The 16,928-nt window shown below is 28.7% G+C and overlaps 1 protein-coding gene across 1 annotated transcript in view; it reads left to right on the top strand.

The window, feature by feature from the left end:
- LOC113366817 (patj homolog) overlaps positions 1–13,393 on the top strand; it is a 62,771-nt gene extending 49,378 nt beyond the window's left edge. Inside the window, exons 13-24 of the mRNA XM_026608471.1 lie at positions 1,714–1,764; positions 5,623–5,632; positions 8,902–9,198; positions 9,400–9,579; positions 9,839–10,024; positions 10,313–10,436; positions 10,559–10,707; positions 10,826–11,047; positions 12,018–12,186; positions 12,360–12,509; positions 12,577–12,743; positions 12,824–13,393. Of these exons, the coding sequence (XP_026464256.1) occupies positions 1,714–1,764; positions 5,623–5,632; positions 8,902–9,198; positions 9,400–9,579; positions 9,839–10,024; positions 10,313–10,436; positions 10,559–10,707; positions 10,826–11,047; positions 12,018–12,186; positions 12,360–12,509; positions 12,577–12,743; positions 12,824–13,258 (2,140 nt within the window). The 3' untranslated portion in view covers positions 13,259–13,393. The remainder of the gene's footprint in view (positions 1–1,713; positions 1,765–5,622; positions 5,633–8,901; positions 9,199–9,399; positions 9,580–9,838; positions 10,025–10,312; positions 10,437–10,558; positions 10,708–10,825; positions 11,048–12,017; positions 12,187–12,359; positions 12,510–12,576; positions 12,744–12,823) is intronic.
- The last annotated feature ends 3,535 nt before the right edge of the window (positions 13,394–16,928 follow it).

Below are 16,928 nucleotides of genomic sequence, written 5' to 3'. Positions count from 1 at the left end.
ACCGTCGCAATTATTGCAAAACTCTATTGATATATTAAAAATTGAATTTTAAACCCGTAATCTTGCCAAACGTTTATTTTTCATAAATTTCCATTATTTTAGAAATTGTAATAAATTAAATGATTCAATTCTCATAAAATTGAACTCTATACTAATAATCTTCTTGATAATTATATTTTTATCATGATTTCCAACTGCACCGTCACAATTATTACAAAACTCTCGTGATATTTTAAAAATTTGAAATTTAAATCCAATAATCTTACAAAAATGTGTTTTATCATAATTTTCCATAATTTTAAAAAATGTAATAAATAAAATGAATAAAATTCTCATAAATTCAACTCTATACTAATCTTCTTAATAATTATATTTCCAGAGGAGTTCCCGGTATTTTTGTGAAAAGCATAAGTGAAGAAGTTCTGCGTCTGTCTAAACAATCCAACTCAACGATCGTATTATAGAGGTAACATAATGAAAATTTCCATTAATGCATATTTGTTAATTGTAATATGACAACAATATCTAAAAAATTATATTCTTTGAATAAAAATGTAAAATGATTTTAGTTTCGTTCGTGACGAAGGATAAAAACTTTCCAAGAGTAGCATTTTCCTTGTTGCATTCTTTATTTGCCTTTTTACCCCTTGAGAAGTTATTATTTCCAGAGGTTATTGTATGCTCTTGCATGAAGTCGCTCGATAATATAATAAAGAACACTTCTGATCTTGGAAATAAGAAAATAATAACCCGCGACATTATCCGAGTAGATGGGAAATAAGCTATTTTGTTTATTTCCTGCAACGTGCCTTCAAATACTTTTGTAAGCCTTCTCATCCACAACATTTCAATACGATGTACGGGTATATCCTTGTTTGTATAATAATTATATCGGATACGTAGGTAGATGTTTATTTGAATGACTTTATTTATGAAACGGTTTAGCAATCAAATTAATTATCCAGAACTTTTCGGAATATGTTACTATATCCCACAAAATCTTAATGATTTTATTTAAATATAGAATATTAAATTTTGCATTTTTACATTTAATTAAATATTTGTTTCAAAAACATGTTACAATAGTATGCACAAGATAATATCTGCTTCTTAGAAGTTCAAAATAATAAAATAATTTTCATAAATATAATATTATTAATATATTTCTATTCATATCAACTGGTGTTATATATTATTATTTCTTATACCTAGTTGATGGGGTTTCCTTACGTTCTCGTAGTAATCCAGAGGCTGTGAAGATCTACGTGACACCGGCAACCGCGTTCGGCTGCGGCTTGAGCGTTACCTTCGCGGTCCTAAGCTGGAACCCTCAGAAGGGCGCTTAAAACACACGGGCTCTCAAATCACCTCCAAGTCCACATCGCCTAGCGTTCTACTTTCGTTGCCCAAATTTAGCGTCAGCATAGTAAGTTTCTCGTTTTACTAAATATTTACTCATTCTTTTTCATTGTTTAAACAGCAATCAGAAGTCTTACTTTACATGTTCTATAAGCTGTTTGTTGAAGACTTAGATTTAACGTATTTTATGAGAGGCAACCCTCGGTTTACCATTCGCCTATATGTGGAGTTTTATATTAGCTCTTACGTCTAATAGTTATCATATGATTGAATGATGTAGTTATGCCCACGAAGGACGATTTCCACTTGAAATTATATTACTAATTAATAATAGGAATAAAATTAATTATTTAGATTAAAACCGAGTATTGAAAAATCGTTATTATGCCTTTTTATCTATAACAGGTTTTCGTTTCGATAATTAGAATGCGGGAATGAAATCGTGAATTTTGAAATACATTTTGTTATTATAATATAGTTAGTGACATTGACAGCGGTAGATTATGAAAATATGTAGATAACTAAAAACTGTTTAATATATTGCGACGATTTTGTTTAAGTATTTTCCGAAAAAAATTATGAATATTTATGAATATTTAGCGAATGTGAATTTTCAACATTGTAAAAATAGTTTCGTAGATAGAACATTTTTAAAATAATATTAAATTATTTTAAAAATGCTCTATTAAAGACATCGTAGCACACGCTATCGATAAATAATTTTATTGATAGAATATTTTGTTTGGTGAGATTTTTTTTTACGTATATATTTATATTATTATATTATTTTGTTTATATTATATATATATTATATTATTATTTATATATATTCTATATATATATATATATATTAGGGTGGTCCTTAAAGATCATTATCGAATTTCCTTACGCCCAGGGGCTCAAATGCTTCCAATAGATAAAAAAACAATTCTCTGAAAGTTTTAGCTCTCAATATAAAGTTTTAGCTCTTAATATTAAAGTTTAGATAGAGCGCAATTCAATCAATGTTTTGCATGGAAATGGCTTGGTAAAATTTTCCAAAATTTTAAAATGTTTTTTTACATGTAATTTAGCGAACAATGAATGAATAAACTCATTCATTTGTCGCTAAGTTATACCTAAAACATTTTTTTTAAAATTTTCAAATTTTTTTTATGCCCTTTTTATACGAAGTTTGATTGAATTGCGCTTTATCTAAACGTTAATATTAAGAGCTAAACCCTTCAGAGAATTGTTTTTTATCTATTGGAACCATTTTAGCCCCTGGAGCAAGAAAATTCAAAAATGACCATTTTAAGGACCATCCTAATATATATATATATATATATATATAGTATATATATACTTACCATTATATATATACATTTTGATAGAATTTGTTATTCTATTCCATTACATGTGACGATGGTTTAATTCTCTAAAAGCATAAGTTTTAGGGCGATAACCGATAAGAATAATTTATACACCGTCATAGATTGAAAAGTTTTATACTACCATGCGGTCGAAATGTGAGTTGTTTTTCAACTGAGACTAATTTATTTAATAATTGTGATTATAAGGAATTTAAATGTAAAGTATGTATTGAAATGGCCGCATGGTCAACATTAATCGGGCGCAAATTTCTTCATTATAGAATGATCATTTAATTTACGGAATTAACGATTATAAGATGTACAAGGATATCATGTTTATATGAAAAAAAAACAATTGAAACAAAAACTACTATTGCATATCCAATTGTTCATAACATTAACCATCAGAATGGATTAGAAAATAATTTGTCTTTCAAATTTAGGTACATGTTAAAAATTAAGATTAAAATTATTTCTGGATTTTATATATATATATATATATATATATATATATATATATTTATATATGTATATATATATTTATATATATCAAAAATAGTAATAAAATTGGGTGATTAGTTTAAACTTGATCTAAGAATAGCCAAGTATGAGTAAGATGTAAACGGATGCTAATATAATATGTTACAGTGTTTTATAACTTTCAAATATAACGTATGTTAACTTTTTGCGCATTACTTTGAACTAAACAATATAATCATTCACTTTTCTGCATCGGCTCAAGGTGTTAATTTGTTTTTTTGCTATATTTACGTCATTCGGGATTCAGTATCGCTAATTTAAATTAAAATTATTATTAATTATCTACTCATTTTTATGATTATAGTTAATACTTTACATAATTTTATAAATATTTAAAAAATGAAAAATATTAATGATAATTGCCAGTGATGTTCATGACATATACTTACAACATGTTTTATGTTTTATGTTCTTGTGTTGGTGTAAGTTACTTGTAATAGTCAACAGTTTCTCGACGATTAATTCTGCTACTAAGGACAGTATTACAATAGTTTGATTTGCAGTTTGTCAAAATTTTGAGCTATTTAACTAGTTTGCGGACGTGAATGCTATAATTATTTCCGATTGAGATGATGCTATATTAGCCTTAAAGAAAATTATTTTGAATTTAACTTTACGTTATGTACAAATCGTATAATTTATATCTGCCAAGATAATGACTAACTGATTTTTTTCAGTTTTACCATTATATCAAATTTACCCCATAGTCATAAAATAACTTGGAAAAGCACAAGCGTAAAAAGAAGCATTATACTTGACACGGATGCTATAGCATTATTTGCATATAACGATTAAGTATGATAATCTTTACTATCCTTATAAACGGTATTTGACCAAATTTTGAAACCACACACCATTTAAAAACAAAATGACTATCAATTTTTCTACCTTGCTGAAACTTTACTCCCCGCGTACACGTTAATCTATTTCTGCTGCTGAAGTATAGAATTGAATCCTCCTCAAATTAAAATTGAATGACAATGTGTTCTGATTGATCTATGTAATATCATAAATGAATCATTAACCGTACTTATAATTAATCGATTTGCATAAGTTCGTAATTGCTATCAGATTTCAGTTTCGCTCTGAGAGCACGGTATTAACGAGTCTTCATGATTGATTGATGATCGATACGAAAGTGACGTAAACCGACACTCTCATTATTGTTCCTGGGGATTTTTATATACAAATCCCCAAACCATTGAAAACTGCATTTATTCATAAAGCCCTCACAATGCCGCTTTACGGCCTTTTACGTAACTCCAGGGAGGTAATGTGAATTTTCCATTGTTACGGTCCGTTTGGATTTTATTTGTCCAAAATACAACTTTTATAAAATCATAAAATTCTTTATGCCATTCGAAAGCGTACAATTTATTGAGCGCAGAATTATGACGTCGTTAGAGACGATGTCGGTTGGTGTGACGACTATATGGAGGTGACCAAACCTTTTTTGCACCGCAAAACCGCAATCAATAGTTGAAACGTGTATGGTTTTTTACTCAGATGTGACTAACAAAACGCAATTATATTCACAAAATGTAAGATCATCTCGTATGTTGCGAGATTTCATCATTATTTTCATATAAAAACTTTTCTACTATTAGTAAACACATTTTGAACAAAAAATTACAGTCAGAAACTAGATGGTTTGGAATTCAAAAACTATTTTTTTCAATTTATACAAATGATTGTATATCCATTTGCAATGAGTAATAATTATATTATATTAACCATAAATCAAATACATATATGTACCAGTAAAATTTCGACTGATTATGATATACTAATTTCAAATTACTAGCGTTTACAGCGAATAATGCGTAAAATACTCATTAAATATGTTATTTATGTTCGAATTAAAATTCGTTATTATATAGCATAAGCTTTTCAAAAGTTATTTTATTATGCTGTAATATTTACACCTGTTCGAAAATGGACAAGTAGAATTTGAAAAAAAGACTATAAAAATACAAATTTTTCTGCCCACTATTAGAGATTTTGAATTGACATATATAAATGTAATATGAATTTCTTTTTCAATCTTGTCCTGGTAGTTCTGTGGCAAGTGGGTTTAAATGATCCTCGTATTTCATCTTTGTTTAAAAAGATGACTTATTGTTTTAAATCACCACAAAAATCCTTAACTCTTGAGATTATTAGAATTTTTCGTTCATTTGTTATATTTTATTTTTGTTAATCAAGACTTTAATGTCTTATTTACAAAATTGATAGGCGCAAAAAAAATAATACAAAAAATACAATAAATTGAATATAAAATGAAAAAAGTTAAAATAAATAAAATAAAAACAGTGATACAAAATAATAACAAAATGAACTATGGCGTGATGAATATTAATTTATCTTTAAGACAAATAGAAGTAATTCCTTGAATATAAATCTTGAAAAATTATTTCAAGCTTTTCATATTTGCGTATATTTGGGTTTAATTTTTAAAATCAAGGTCATATTATATGTATATGAATAATTTTTGAGACAATAATATATAATTCTTCTGATATTAAAATATGTTATATTCTGCTTTCGATTTTTTTTTTGGATGGTAAATTATTAAAGAATTGTTATTCTACAGTTTATGACTTAGTACGATCCTGTAAAATATAGATTTGCAATGCACGTATTGTTTTTGAAATTACAAGCTTTTATCGAGAATAAAGTCTAAAATACTGATTGTGAGTAAATAAGTGATTTATATGTAAAATGAAATGCGTAGTAATGTAGCCTTGGCTATTCCAAAGTATATTTGCAGAATATTGTATTATTTTAAATATTTGCAGAATATTTAATATTTTATATATTCTACAAAAAAATCTGAACTTTTGAGATCTCAGAAGTAAATATTTTTATTCATTCATTTTTAAGACAAATAAAAATCATTCCTGAAAATCTTCAAATATTATTCCAACTTTTTCTATAATTTTAAATTATGACTATTAAGTTATGAATTATGAATTTCCTGGTTCAAATTTCATAATTATAGCGTTATTATAATAAAAATTATAATGAATAGTAGTCTGCCCGAAGGAAATTCCATGGTGTGGAAGCCACCACAAATCAATGATTCACTTTCCCTTTCTGGTTTGCTTTTCCCATTATTATTAAACTCTTTTTTATACACTTTTATGCATTTTTCTTCACAAACTTCTGCTTCCATGTTTTCTTATTCTGCGCTCCTATATATAATTATAACTTATAAAGCCCTGTTTTGTCTCGGCCTTATTATATATACCAATAATTTTAAGTATTTATATATAATTTTAAATTTTTTAAACGGTGCCATGTAGTGTTTTGGCAAGTAAGTTTGTGTGATTTCGAGACAGCTTTTCACTTATCTGAATAGTTTGTATATTATCGTTTACTAAGCTGATGTCGACGTCTTTATTAATCAGCCGATTCAGTGCATATTTTGGGGGCCACTCAAAATTTCTTTTAATAATCCATTTCAATATTATTTTTTTTTATTATTGTTGATGATGAAATACGGTCCTGTGAGATGTAGATTTGCATTGCATTTATTGTTTTGATCATGTTCAGTAGCACGTTCGTCTTTTACGTAACAGTTTAGTAAAGTATTATTTTAGTAGTTCTGCTTGAGACGTGCGCGATGCGGAGTCAGTTATGATATGTAGCGGTTTCGCAATTATCTCACAGTGTCGACTGGTCAATTAATTTATACAACGTGACTGCCTTCGTTTAATTGAATAATAATACCTTTGTGAACAATAGATTTAGTGCTAAGATATTTCTTCTCATATAATTGTCTATAGTGATATGTGCTGTGTTGGTGGCTGCAGGATTAATCAGTCCGCATAGCAATTAAAGGTTTGCAAATGATCAATAGCGCAGTTTGGTGTTCAAAAATAAACACGTGTGGCATTGAATGTTTATCGGAATACAATTCTCTCAACAAAATATCAATAAATTTTTATGATTCTAGCAATCAATTTGTATACGTGTATGATTTTACCTATTTTATTATTCAAAAAGATTTGAATTTATTTAATAAATGAGAATGGTTTAAAAAGTAGAAGATCGATGAATGAAAAATTGGACAGAAACGCACGTGGCAAATTATTTTTATACGTTTTAAACTTATAATTTATATAGTGCTTTTATTTTTAAATGTTTATATAATATCACACTTGGTTTTAATTATACACGTATAAAAACAAAATAAATCTGTACAGGCAACCATCCAATAATTAAAAGAGTACTAGGTATTAATTTTTGTAAAAAGTCTTCTATACGTTTTGAGTCCCAGATTGACTTTCTTTATGGATAAAATTAAAAAACATTTAATTATATAATAAATATATAGTAAATAATAGAAGATAATAATATAATAAATATAAAAAAATATAATTACCAGCAAACAAATTACACAACTTAAACTTACTTATTTTACTCGGTGGATGCCGACATAAAAAACTTTTTTTTACAATTATGTACATATATCTTTCACATATGTCTTTTATAATCTTATATATATATATATATATATATGTATATATATATATTAGCATTTTATTAGTATTCCAAATCATGATACAAAAATGATCCAACACAGTGAAAAACTAAACTATTACTTTTTTGGGCGTAACATGATGAAAATCTTTTCAAGAAATTATCACATAATTATCGAATTATTACAAGTTACAAATATGCCTAATTTTTATATTTATTTTTTCTGTTACAATGTCATTTTGTTACACTCAATTCTGTCAGATTTGCTGCTTTATTTTCTGTCAGTTATGTATAGCCAAAAGCCAATAACCCAGATAATTAATCGGTATTTAAATTAACACCTGCATGTGAAATATACATTGATTAATGTTAAATAACGTTGTGAGAGAGGAATTTTTATGTGAGCTGTTTCTCGTTTTATGCCGCTCACCAAAAAGCAGTAAAACTACCGAATTGCAACATGAAATATTCACATCCAATGTACTGCTTTTGGCTATATACTCCTTGAATTATAAAGAACCTCTAAATAAATTGGGCTAGAAAAATGAGATTTTGGATCCGAATGTAGTATTGTTTGATATTTATTTTGTTTTATATAAATAACATGAGATGCATATAATAAATTCAGGTACTACTTTGGATAATGGATAAAATTATAACATCAACAAATTATGATAATTTGAATGTTAATCTCCAAAATGTTTATTATTTATTTATCAATTATCAACCTAAAACGAATTTGGAAATTGAAGGTTAGAATATATATGTATATGCTAATTAACACAATCTGCGAGTTTTTAAATATATGTATTATCTTATGAAGATGTTTGAACACTAATTGCAAATTAGTGTTGCGCACGATATAATTTTTTATTTTGGGGATTTTTTGGAGATTCAGTATTTCTAGTTCGATAATTTTCTGACTACTGCTGCTAAATAATAATGTAATGATGACTACAATTTTACATCTATATTTCGTTTCCTGTAAATATTTAATTCGTTTTATGTGAAAATTCATATTATAACGAAATTCTGCACGGCCACATTTTTACATACTATTGAATTTGAATTATTTCCATCTATAAATTATTTATTTTCTTTCCTAAGGAGAATTTTATCTTTTATTTTTATTAAATTTTATTTAATGATCAAACTATTTTTCCAGGACGGTTACAGTTTTTTCGATACCGAAGTCAGCGTAACAGAATCTGAGGTGCACACCGAGCAAGGTGATCAACCGGCTGCTGATGAAACAGTCGAGATCACGCCTACAAATGAAGATGTCGAAATTGTAATAACAGGTGCCGCCGATACTAAAAATATTAAGAGAGAAGATAGCGGTAACCAGGATAATCTATCGATTACTAGCACCAGTACTACACCTGGTTTGTTGTTGACTGCTGCGAACAAAGCACTGAAGTCAAGATGGCAACGGGAAATGGGCAAGGATGTTCGCATAGTGGTTAGTCAATAGGGATATAGTTTGTGCAAATTATATCTAATGTTTTTCAGTTTCAGTTCATGTTTGCTTCTTTTTATGAATCGCAAATCTTTTATTATCCACAAATTTTAATTTCTAAATTGGTTCTTCTAGTTATTGAAGTGTAGTCATTTTTAGTTTCATATCCAAAATGTACTGTAAATATTGTCATTTATATTATAGGTAGCTGAAGTCTGCAAAGAACCAGGAGGTGGCCTGGGTATAAGTTTGGAAGGCACAGTAGACGTCGAGGGCGGAGTAGAACTAAGGCCACATCATTATATTCGTTCAATTAGGCCTGGTGGTCCAATAGCTCGTGCAGGAGTGTTTCGTGCTGGTGACGAACTTCTCGAAGTTAACGGAGTGAGTGTGTAATGTATTGCTTAAATTAAATGTAATTCATTTTTTTTTAAACTTTGTATTATTAAATTCAATATTTATCTATTCATCAGTTTATCACCAAATATAGTTTAATAATAGTTAACATAATAATTTATCTTTGGTAGTAATTTGTCAATTAAGTATAGTGCAGAATTCCTTATTGTTTTATAATTTTTTTCAATTTATCTGTTATTTTTACCTGTATGATATTTACCACTTCAATATTTATTATTATCTAAAGGTGCGTTTGCTTGGCCTCCATCACTTAGAAGTAGTCGCACTCTTAAAAGCCTTGCCATCTGATGTCGTCTTGGTCTGCTGTCGGATAAGAGCCGGAAAAAATGATGGTGGAGTTGATGGCACCACGTACGAAGTTGGCAGAGGAATAATTGACACTTCACAGCACGAAAAAGCTTTTGCATCACGAGTAAATAATACTTTTCACTAATGTTATTATATGCCTTTATGTAATCACTTATAACAAAATTGAGAAGTATACAATCATTGATTTTTTTTATAATTTTCACAAATTTTCTAATATTAATTTGAACTCACTTTTCAGACCAGATTTTAGATTCCTGATATTATTTTCCTCTAATATTTGTTAATATATTACATGCATTCATTTTTGATATCACGAAATATTATTTAATTAGTTTATTTTAAATATCCTGCAGTTATAATATATTATTCAATTAATTTTTCTCCTTTGCAGAATATACTTGGAGGAAGTTTGCAGAATCTTTTACAAATTCCCGAGAGGCTAGTTAAAGCTAAATCCGAAAGTTCTCTTTCATCCTTTGCACATTCAAATATTTCAATGACGCCAAGCAATACTGGTAATATAATTGAATTTGTTATATTAAAGATACATTTTATGTAATTAATTGGTATCGCAGTATATCACTTATAAAAATATTAACGAATTCAACGATTGATGAAATGATTTCATTTCTTTTAGCTGAAATTAGCCCGTGTCCTCCAAGCCGAAGTAGGTCTTTGGAAGGGACAGGATGCTTAGGCGGAGTCGCCATGTGGAAAGACTCAGCAGAAAAACTAGAACTCATTAAAGGCGACCATGGTCTTGGTTTTTCTATATTGGATTACCAGGTTATAAATCATACATTTTAATTTCAATTTTCTGTATTCTATTAGTTCTATTCTATCAGTAATATCAGTTTCTAATCAAAAGTTTATTATATCATGATTATTTCCTTCTGTTTCTCAGGATCCGATGGATTCTACCAAGACTGTGATTGTGGTTCGTTCTTTAATAACCGGCGGAGTAGCTGCAAAAGATGGTCGTTTACGTCCAGGAGATCGTCTCATGGCCGTCAACGGAATATCAGTAGCTCGGCAGCCCCTGCACAAAGCCGTGCATCTGCTTAAACAGGCGCCGAAAGGACCTGTAGAATTGGAAATAGCCAGGCCGGTCACGAAAACAGTTCAAGTAATATATTAATTGTTTTCATTCATTTACAAAATGCTATTGTACTAATTTTTATCTTGTATGACCATCGGAAACAATGCTATTAATGAAATGATAAAATTTATTTTGCTTTTTAACACAATACATATTAATTGAAGTATTCATCTGTAAAGATGATTTTTAATATAACTGGCTCGTTTCTCAATTAATGCTTGACTAAAAAAATCATATATTCGAATAATTTTATTTTCTTATATTCACTCAAATTTATATATAATGTTCACATTTTTGTGTGAACATTTATCCCATACAATAACTAATATTGATTTTCATATCATCCTTCTAATATTGAATCATCATTTTAACGATTTCAGGATTTTTGCTACTTGAAGAAAATCATGACAAAGGCATTACTTGGCTTTTGACAAACAGTACGTTCAGTTTAAGTAATAATTGTCTTTATGTCGTTGTTTATCTGTGTAGTTTCTCGACAAGTTAAAAATAAAATACCAATATGAAACAATAAGTTAATTGAAATGATACCTAATAAATGTGCGCTGTTTTTACAATACTGATAGAATACATTACATTACACGGACAAAAGATACGTACTGTTTATTGTCAAATAGAATTTTCACGATTAGTAAATTGTTTGTGTGAACTTGCTTTGTGTGATTTGTCAAGCAGCAAAAGTATGTATATTAGCATGAACTCACAAAATGCTTTTAGCTTATATATTAGCACTGATTAGTAATTATGATTTTATAGTTTCATTGACTTCTTAATATTTGGAAACAAAATTTAAATCAAAATTCATTTAATTCATTATTCAAAGCATCATAGGAGAAGTTACGATGCATCTTTCCTTATTGAAAAATCTATTTCAACAAATTCGAATCAATTAATTAAATGGAGGTTATTTGTGAATATTAGGAATGAAAATAGTTTCATAGTTTAATTTAAAATAATTATATATTTTGTATCTCAACAGGAGGATTCAGCACAATCCAACAGTTCTGAACGCGGTGCCAGTAGTTCAGATGATGATAGAACTGGACCTGATGATTTTTATGAATGTTTGGACAGTTATGGAGAAGGCTTGCAAGTTGTGCAAATTTGTTTGGACGATGCGGGTAGTGATGAATGCTGTTGGGAGAGAGGTCAATATATTTATATAATTTGTTCATGAAATAACTACAGTGATAATATTTTTTTCTACATAAAATCACATACTGACATTTGTCATATAAATAATTAATTTGATATACAATAACAACTACTATATTATTATTAGTGTGCACTCAAATCAATCTCCGCACTTTCATTTATTCAGTGTCCAAACTTTCTGTTTCCCATGCTGCAAAACCAGATGGAGACACAACTCAACCTACAACTGATACTACACAGCCAGTTGCAAATGGAGATTTGAATAAAACACAAGAAATACAGACGCCTGACGAATTACCAAATGAGTTAACCAAAGGTTTATTTTATTATTTATAATTATAAATAAATTACTTGATTTTTTAAAATAATTCTCAAACCATCAGATGCCGAAGTTTCATCTAAAACTATTACGGCTAATGAATTTCCCAAAACAATCTCAAGATCACATTCTAAAGAAATTTCAACTTCTGATGAAATGGTATTCGCGGTTACTCCAACAGGATTGGAACGTATCAGTTTTGAGAAATATTGGCAAGATTGCGAGATACAAGTAAAAAAATTTTTGTTTTTTTTTAATTTTGTATTGAAACTTTGAAATTAAAATATGTTACATGAAAATTATTTTTGTAGGTGGAAGATAAGCCTGTTTTGTCGCGAATACATAGTGACGAATCTTGGAAAGATTGCAGAAGTACTATATGTTCACCGCTTGAAAAATCTCCATTAACTGAAAGAAAGCCTTTGTCTTCCAACGGTCAACTGAATTTAAGTAGTCAGGATTTAAGATTTATTGATGATGATCGTTCAATCGAAATAACATCACCTAAATGTGTTGACGAAAATGTTCCAAAATTTGTAGAAAACAATAATATTATCGATGAACGAAAATCCAAAACGCAAGAAGCAGAAGAAATAGTAGATGATATACTTAAAAATCCTTCAATTGTCAAGTTACTCAAAGACAGGTCTTCCACAAACGAAATAAAAAGTGATATTGAATCAGTTCTTAGTTCTTCCGATGATAAACATAAAGAACCAAATAAAATCGTTAATAAAGGGTGTTAGTAGAATTCTAGAAAATGATATAAAGAAGTTGAGTTTAAAAAAGCAGTTGTCTCTAGCAACAGATGATGAATGTAAAAAGAAATCAAATCTCGATCGTCAAAGCATCAGCCAAGACCTTACAATAAATTTGTCCAGCAGTCAGGAGTTAGCAGTAAGTACAAGAATAAAAAATGGTATTGGGCCTGCAGGTATATTAAAATGCAATGAGTTTAAAAGCCAACAAATGTTAAATATGCGACCAGACAGAAGTTGTGCTGATCAGTCGCTATTTAACAACAAATCAGCCAGCCAACAGTTATTATTTAATGCTGCGACTGAAGCTTACCAGCAAAGATTGAAAAATGATTTCAAGTCTCAGCAATTATTTGAAAGTCGGCCAATGAATAGGGCCTTCAAAAGCCAACAAACTTTGACTAAGGGAGTTAGGATACAGCTTATGGAATATTACAATGACCATGAGCAATGTCTAGAAGAATATCGAAGACAGAAAGCTGAAGAAGAAGAACAGAAAAGAAAGCAAGAGGAGCAAGCAAAAATAAACAAAGAGAAAGAAGAAAAATTAAGAATAGAAAAAGAAAAATTGGAACGAGAATTAAATGAAAAATTGAAATGCGATGGAAATGAAAGAAAAGAAAGTGGTGTAATAAAAATACAAACCCATAAGAAAAATATAGAAAATCAATATAATACAAATATTCCAATTATAGAGAACAATAAAATCAGTTCTAAACCTCTAACAGGCGTTGATTCAGTAGACAAAGCTGATTATGAAGGTATGATTCAATTCAATTATTATTTTTTTACGTTGTCCATGAATTTACAAATATATAAAGATTAGCAATGCTAGTCCAGCGACATTTTAGGCCATATTAATTGCATAACTATTATAATGATATACTTTAAATTTTATTACACAATGATAAAACACCAATATTGTCTATTTTATATTGAAAATTTTTATCTTTAGATGACACAGTCACTTATTGCGAATTAGAACACATGCAAAATACAACCGGTATGAAAAAAAGAAATTCAGAAGGAAACAACGAGTTAAACGTCAACATAGGTAATTCATCTTTTCAGGAATCTGTTATTTTAAAAATAATTTTAATTGATTATTCTTTTTTCCCAGCTAATGAAGTTGCTTACGCAAGAATCATAAAGGTAGGCAACGAAAAACGTCTCAGTGTCGAACTTCCTCAAGCTCCAGGCCTTGCTCCTATTACCGTCGATATTGGTAAAGTAAAAAGTGCTAATGATAATGATAATTTTTTCGATAAAACGTCAACTAAATCAAATTCACCGATACCTGATGTGCTTGTACCTGTAATTCAATGTGACAATAAACCTAGTGATCAAACTTTAGTGCCAGAGTTTAAAATAGAGTGTTTTTCAAAAGACAATCAGGTGACAAAAAATGTTGAAGTACCCGGAATCGGGCCGTCCAATTCCGTTGAAGTTAAATCACCCACCGATGCTTGTAGTGAATTAATAATTGAGTGTCATCAGTGTTTTCTAGAATCAATGGGTTTACAACAACCAAATAGTAGTGTTGAAGAACAAACTCCTGAGGATGAAGATCCTTGTCCGTTTTGTGAGGCTTTGAGGATAATGCTGGAGGGACGACCTCTGTTATCTGAGAGAAGAGTTTCAGCACCTGCAATTTTAGATCTTGGCTACTCCATTGTTACTTACGATCCAGGACCTTTAGAAGTACCTGATAATAAAAACAGAAGGAAGAGCACAGGACCTCTGGCTTTTTAGTAAGTACTTTTTTGTAATTATTTATAAAAATCATATTATAGATGATAAACTTATGAAACTTAATGTAGCTAAAATATTTTTTATATTTCGCGTTATACAATAAGAAATATTTAATAGTCATTGGTATTTTGTTATATACTCCAGTCTAAAATATATAGATATAGTGTAATCCTTATATTTTAGATTTGAGTATGTAATATAATATAATCATGAGTATATAAATATAATTATTATATATTAATATATTAATATGAATCAATATATTACACCGTGGGCACATTTACACCAATTTACGTGGTACATTTACACCAAGCTTAAAAAAATACCCACGAACGGAACATTTATTTCCAAGCATTTATTAGAGCAAGCTATAATGCAATATTTTGCATTGACCATTAGTCTGGAATATTTTGATAAAATGTGCATCGAATTCAATTTTGCCAATGAACCGAAAATGCATTACTTACACAATGATGGATTTAATTCATACTTTGATAGAGACGTGATAAAAATTCATAATTTATTTACATTAGCTACTAGTAAAGTAAAGTTTCATAAATTATATTCATGATACGTACTTTATTTTATATCATTTATATATTTTAATATATATAATTTTAATCAATAGCGCAAGGTGAAAGCTAACTTTTCACCTATCTCCTATTCAGATATTAGAAATATGACTTTTTTCTTTCCAAAAAAAATTTCTAAGAAGTTTTTACTAATAAACTAAAAGTTTGTTTTATACATTGCTGCAAAATGGTTGTTAGTTATATTTTATATTTCATTTATTTTTTTTTAAATTAAATATATTATTCATTTTTTACAAATATGAAACAAGCTTTCTATTCATTGTGTCTGGTTTGTATGTTTTTTTTTTTAATAATTTGTTTAACCTCCTGAGAAGGAGTCAAAATAAGATCCAAAACAAATATAAGGCGATTAGTTTTTTTTATAGAAACATAATTGAATTTACTCTGTTTCGATACCTGATTGGATACCAGAAACTTTTTTGTGCTTTTATATCTATGTTTGTGTTTTTTTTACCTCATATAAAATTATTTATATTTTTCTATCAAAAAATCTATTTATCAAAGATGTGTTTAAATTAAATTCAAAATTAAAAGGATTTGATCTTCTTTCTTTCTATTTATTTGTTTTCGATCAATTATTGCTTCGACCTCCCGGCATTCCAATAAAACTTGGTATTCCGTAACTTTTGGCTGAATGGTAAAATAATAGAAAACCTTTATTCGGCTTGGAACAACTGGTGACAGGAAATGTTTTCGGAAAGTTGTTTTTCCGTTCATTCAGCAAAACACACGTGCCATGAAACCGCTCATCATTTATTGATTGATTGCCATCAGTGGGCTACATTAGAAACATTTGTACGCCAAAAGGCATCTATATTTTTGTTTTGATATAGGTAATTATTTATGGAGTTTAGAAGAACTAATTGGTATTTTGTATACCTAATTTGTTGTTGATTACATTTTCTTTTGTGATTAATTAAGACTTCTTAACACAATACAAGTTACTGCATAAAAAATCATTATTTATTTTTCCTAAATCGAAGTTTACATTTTTTCCCAGAAAATCCGATCACATTATTTTGAATCTTCTGAGACCAAAATTGAAAAAAGTATGTGTATATGTATGTGAGCCCTTTTTGATCTTTCTCTGCGTCGATTTGAAAATTTTTCAAGCCATTGGATAAAATTCGATAAAGACTCCTGTTGACCATTTTTTTGCTACGGTCGGTCAAGCCGTTTCTCTTTAATAGTCAAAAACGTGCAAGGTTTTTCCCACGTTTTTACAAATAATCCCGAACCGATTTTGAAAATTTAAAAGCTATTATTGATTATATAACTATTTACTTACAGATATTATTTGGGAATCAAGTTGA

This window comes from Ctenocephalides felis, unplaced genomic scaffold, assembly GCF_003426905.1.
Source record: "Ctenocephalides felis isolate EL2017-DRISC unplaced genomic scaffold, ASM342690v1 CF-g0.4_SCAFFOLD_01170, whole genome shotgun sequence".
NCBI lineage: Eukaryota > Metazoa > Arthropoda > Insecta > Siphonaptera > Pulicidae > Ctenocephalides > Ctenocephalides felis.
The sequence above is the reverse complement of the archived record's forward strand: the minus strand, read 5'-3'. Positions and strand labels throughout refer to the sequence as shown.